At 53.5% G+C, this 4,174-nt stretch overlaps 1 protein-coding gene across 1 annotated transcript; it reads right to left on the bottom strand.

Annotated features, from left to right (window-relative positions):
• Window positions 1–1,184: 1,184 nt before the first annotated feature.
• Window positions 1,185–4,168, bottom strand: CAMK2N1 (calcium/calmodulin dependent protein kinase II inhibitor 1). Its single transcript, XM_006924488.2, has 2 exons — window positions 3,984–4,168; window positions 1,185–2,492 (listed from the first exon to the last, which is right to left on the bottom strand). Exons 1-2 carry the CDS (start codon window positions 4,147–4,149, stop codon window positions 2,422–2,424), a joined length of 237 nt encoding a protein of 78 aa, XP_006924550.1. The 5' UTR covers window positions 4,150–4,168; the 3' UTR covers window positions 1,185–2,421.
• Between the last annotated feature and the right edge of the window lie 6 nt (window positions 4,169–4,174).

The following is a 4,174-nucleotide window of genomic DNA, read 5'->3' as shown; positions in this document are numbered from 1 at the left end:
CAGGTTTGGGGACAGGGTCACACGCCTGGGAAAATCAAGCTCGCATTCCCAAATCACCCCGATGGCACTGCCAGCTCCACCTTGCCCGCCGTTCCTAATAATGACCGATGGGATGACTGAGCTCTCTGCCAGGTCCTCCCCGAGATCTGGGCCTCCACCGCCTGGAAAGGGGGATGAGATGCCGCCCCTCCCCGCCTGGCCCTCTGGAGCCCCTCTTCCCCTCCCCACCCCCACTCCAGGGCCTGTCTTACCTGATGTCTGAGTCACAGGCAGGCTCCTGTCACTGTAAGCTGTGTTGTGACTCCCCAGCTGACAGTTTTACAACAAACACATTAAAAGCTCCCCGCACTGGGGCTCCTGGATGTGAAACAGCCCAGGAGAAAAACCTCTCCTGGCCCTTCTTCAGCCAAAATCCTTCTCCCAACCCCACCTCGCCCAGGCGCTGGCTCCATCAACTGCCCTGAGCTTGACAAGGGGCTGAGAATTTTTTTTTCCTAAGGAGCATTTTTTTGAAGTAATTGGAGGAAAGTTGCTGAGTAAGGAAGCCTGAGATGTCCCCAGCTGTTGGCCCCAGGGGACCAGGCTCATCCCTCCTGTGGGGACCTGTGAACTCAGAAAGAAGGGAAGAGCCTAGCTCCTCCTCAGCCCTGCCTTTGAGGATTGGTGGCCCTTGGTGAAGGATTATATGGGCATTTAACCCTGAGTGCTACACACATATTAGGTGTTGTATTAATCCTCCCAATAACCCTGAGAGGTAGGAGCTGCATTATTCCCACTTTACAGATTTGGAAACTGAGGCTTAAAGAAATGAAAGGACATGCTCAAGCCCACAGAGCTAGGAAGTGAAGGAACTGGGATTTGCATCCAAGTCTGCCAGCCTCCAAACATTGCTCTGAACAAGACTGCCCGCCCCCCGAAACACTAGCCTGCCTTCTCTCTGCACCCCAACGGCGATGGCAGAAACCTCAGAGAAGCAGGGAGAGCCCAATACAAATCCAAATGGAATGAACTTGATCTTTCGGGGTGCCCTGCCTGTCCAGCTTGTCTTTCCTACCATCTGAGCCCAAGCCACAGTGCCCTCTTGCCTTTTTGCTTCACACACCAAAGTACCCCTCCCTCCTTCCTGTCTGCAGCCAGCAGACAAAAAGCAAGTCCCCCAGAACCAAAGCAGAGAAAAGAGAGGAGACACAGGAACGGTTCTTTTATTGTACGTGAGAGAAGTAGCCCTGTGTGCTGGTTAAAGGTGCAACATACAGAATATCGAATTAAGAAAAGAGGGGACGGGGAAAGGAAGGGAAGAAACCTCTTGAGGTCCAAAGTTGCAAACAAAAAATGGTAGATTTCCTCACGCAAGAGGCATTTTTGCAATACCATGCAAAACAGGCAGCTGGTGTGCCTTAAGAGAACCCCTATAAATAACAGAAAAGACACTCCAAGCATTCCTTTACGTGGACTCAGAGCACAGGAAAAGAAAAGAAACCAAATGCCTTTTGGCATTTCAAGATATTTGGCACTCTTGTGATTACATTTTTTTTTTTTACAGTCCATTAAAGAGAATAAACTGACACAATATTAGAGAAAAAAACAGGCTGCTCACACAACAGACTGCAGGGAGAGGTTAGAAAAAGCTCAAGCATTTTTTTTTGTTTTGTTTTTATGGGTTTTTTTCCTGACATATAAAATGTGTCCATTTGCATTAACTTGGGCAAATAGCTTGCAGCAACAAAGAAACACAAGCTTTACAATTCATTTTAAAATAAAACAAGGATTCTTTCTACGTTTCATTCCTTAGAAAAGTCCTCTTATTTTAAACACATTCCTGATAACTTCAAAAGATGACCAAAATAAAACAGAATATCTATAGAGATCGTTTTGATTTTTTTGTACATCCAAGATAACATAAAAAAATAAAACTGAACAGCATTTCACATCCAAGTGCACAGAATAATTTTTGCAAAATTAAATAATGTAAACATTGGGAACAGCCAAATCAGCGGAAAATGCCAACACCTCAAAACATCCGGTGTTGCTGCTTCATTTATTTAAGTGGTTCGAAATCCAGACCTATAATTGCGCAATATTCACTGTATATAAAAAGAAATGGATATTAATTTTGACAAATAGCTGCAACTGAGACTTCTTTTTTATTTCTTTATATGTGTATATAGTGATTTTGTTATTTTTCAAAATTTTTTTTTAATTTTTATTTTTGCAGAGGAGCCCAGAGCCTTCTCCTCCTCCTCCTTCTCACGCCTCATCTGTCTCCCGGCCTGACACGAGATACAGGTTGTTGATTTCATCGTGGGTAGCAAGCTAGTAATAAATTTCAAAGTGCTTTCTCTTTCCATGCTCTTTTTGCCAATAACTGTTATCGCCGTTCTTATTCTGATTCGCTCCCTTAACTCATTGTCTTTGGGGGAGTTAGACACCAGGAGGTGCCTTGTCTGTCATATTTTTCAGCACGTCATCAATCCTATCATCTTCAATAACAACTGCAAAAAAGGGGAAGAAAAGGACAAGTGAGCGCGCTTGGGCCTCGCCGGGGGTCTCCAACGTTTCGCGTAACGCCCGGGAGGAGGGCGAAGATTGGGGGAAGGCAGGGGAGGAGGGCTGCCAGCGCGCGGACGCAGCCTCACCCTCTTCCGCCTCTGTCAGGGGTCCCTAGGTGGCTTTCCTCTGACCTCCCCAAGCCCCGACCCCTGGCTGTGTCCCAGCTGAGTTCTGAGAAAAGAAAGCGGAGCACAAATCCAGCAGCCCTGGCCTCGTCCTCAACACCCACCCCAGCCCCCGGGGCTCATTTATTGAGAAAGGAGACCGGGGACAGAAGAGGGAGGAGGAGAAGGAGCCAAGGTCTCCGGGTCTGGGACCCTCGGGGACGCTCCCAGCGCGGCGCGGGTAGTGGAGGCTGGGAGCGGCGGTGCCGAGAGGGAGAGGGGACGCCAGGGGCAGGTTCCCACGGCGCGCAGCCGGTGGAAGGACCTGGCCTCGCCTGCTCGGGTTCCCCGCTCTCGCGCGGACTCGGCGTCTCCGCTCTCCCCGCCGCTGCAGAGGTCAGAGGCTCCCTTCACTGCCGCCTGGGCTCGCCCGCCTCTCCGCTTCTGCCTCGCCTCGTCCTCCCTCTTTCGCCATCTAGCCTCGCCTCCCTCAATCCCTCCTTCAGTCTTTCGACGCCACGGGCACCTGTCGAGGTCTCCAGGTCTCTCTGTGTCTGGGGTGTCAGTCGCCTCATTGTTTCAGCTGCATCTCTGTCCTCCCCAGACCTGCGTCCCTGGCTCGCTGTCTCTCCCGCTCTGGCTCCCTCTCCCGAGCTTTGTCTGGGTCTCTGCCCATCTCGGTCTCCCCCCACCACCCCACCCGCCTCCCTCCCTAGCTCTGCCGTCTCAGTCTCTCCCAGCTGCTGTCAGTCCCCCTCATTGTCCCCTCCGGAGCTCCTCTGCCAGCCTCTCTGCGTCCCAGTCTCCCCGGGCTTTTCCAACTCCGGCGCCGAGCGCCCAGGCTCGGCAAACCCCCTCCCTCTGCCAAGTCACAATGAAAACCCGTGCGACCCTCGCCTTTCCGACAGGAAAGGGGGTCCTCCCTCGGCAGATCCCCACGCTGTCCCTTGGGGAGTCGTGGGACAACACCCCCCCCACCCCCGGGTGTAGAGCGAGTGCGGCTGCGAGTTCGATGCGCAAAATGGGGAGGGGACGTAGAAATCAAAAAGCAAACTTTGGTGCGGGTGGGGTCCCAGGATAACCTTTCGGCCCCTGCAGCAGCTAGAAGCCGCCACGCCCCCTGGGTGACCCCACTGGGGATCTGGCTGAGGGGGAAAGATGCCCGCGGCCAGCCGGAGCCGGACCCGCAGTGCGGGATCGCCCCAATTCTGCGCGATCGGATTCCACTGGGTCGAAACGCGCTCCCGGGTACGGGAGACCCCCGCGAACCTCCGCCAGGCCTCAATGCTCGAGAAAGGGGGTGGCGGGGGAAGGTGGCAGAGAACTCACCCCGCTTGCTCCGGCCGATCTGGCCCAGCTTGGGCGGCCGCTTGTTCTGCCCGGCGCCGAAGAAGTTGTTGGTGTCCTGCAAGCGGCAGGAGAAGATCTGGCCCACGTCGCCGCCGTCGCCGTAAGGGCTCAGCTTCTCGTCGCCGTAGGGCAGCACCTCCGACATGGTCGCGTCCGGGGGCTCCGCGGCG

Source organism: Pteropus alecto, unplaced genomic scaffold (genome assembly GCF_000325575.1).
Source record: "Pteropus alecto unplaced genomic scaffold, ASM32557v1 scaffold39, whole genome shotgun sequence".
NCBI lineage: Eukaryota > Metazoa > Chordata > Mammalia > Chiroptera > Pteropodidae > Pteropus > Pteropus alecto.
This window is presented reverse-complemented; position numbering and strand designations above follow the sequence as displayed.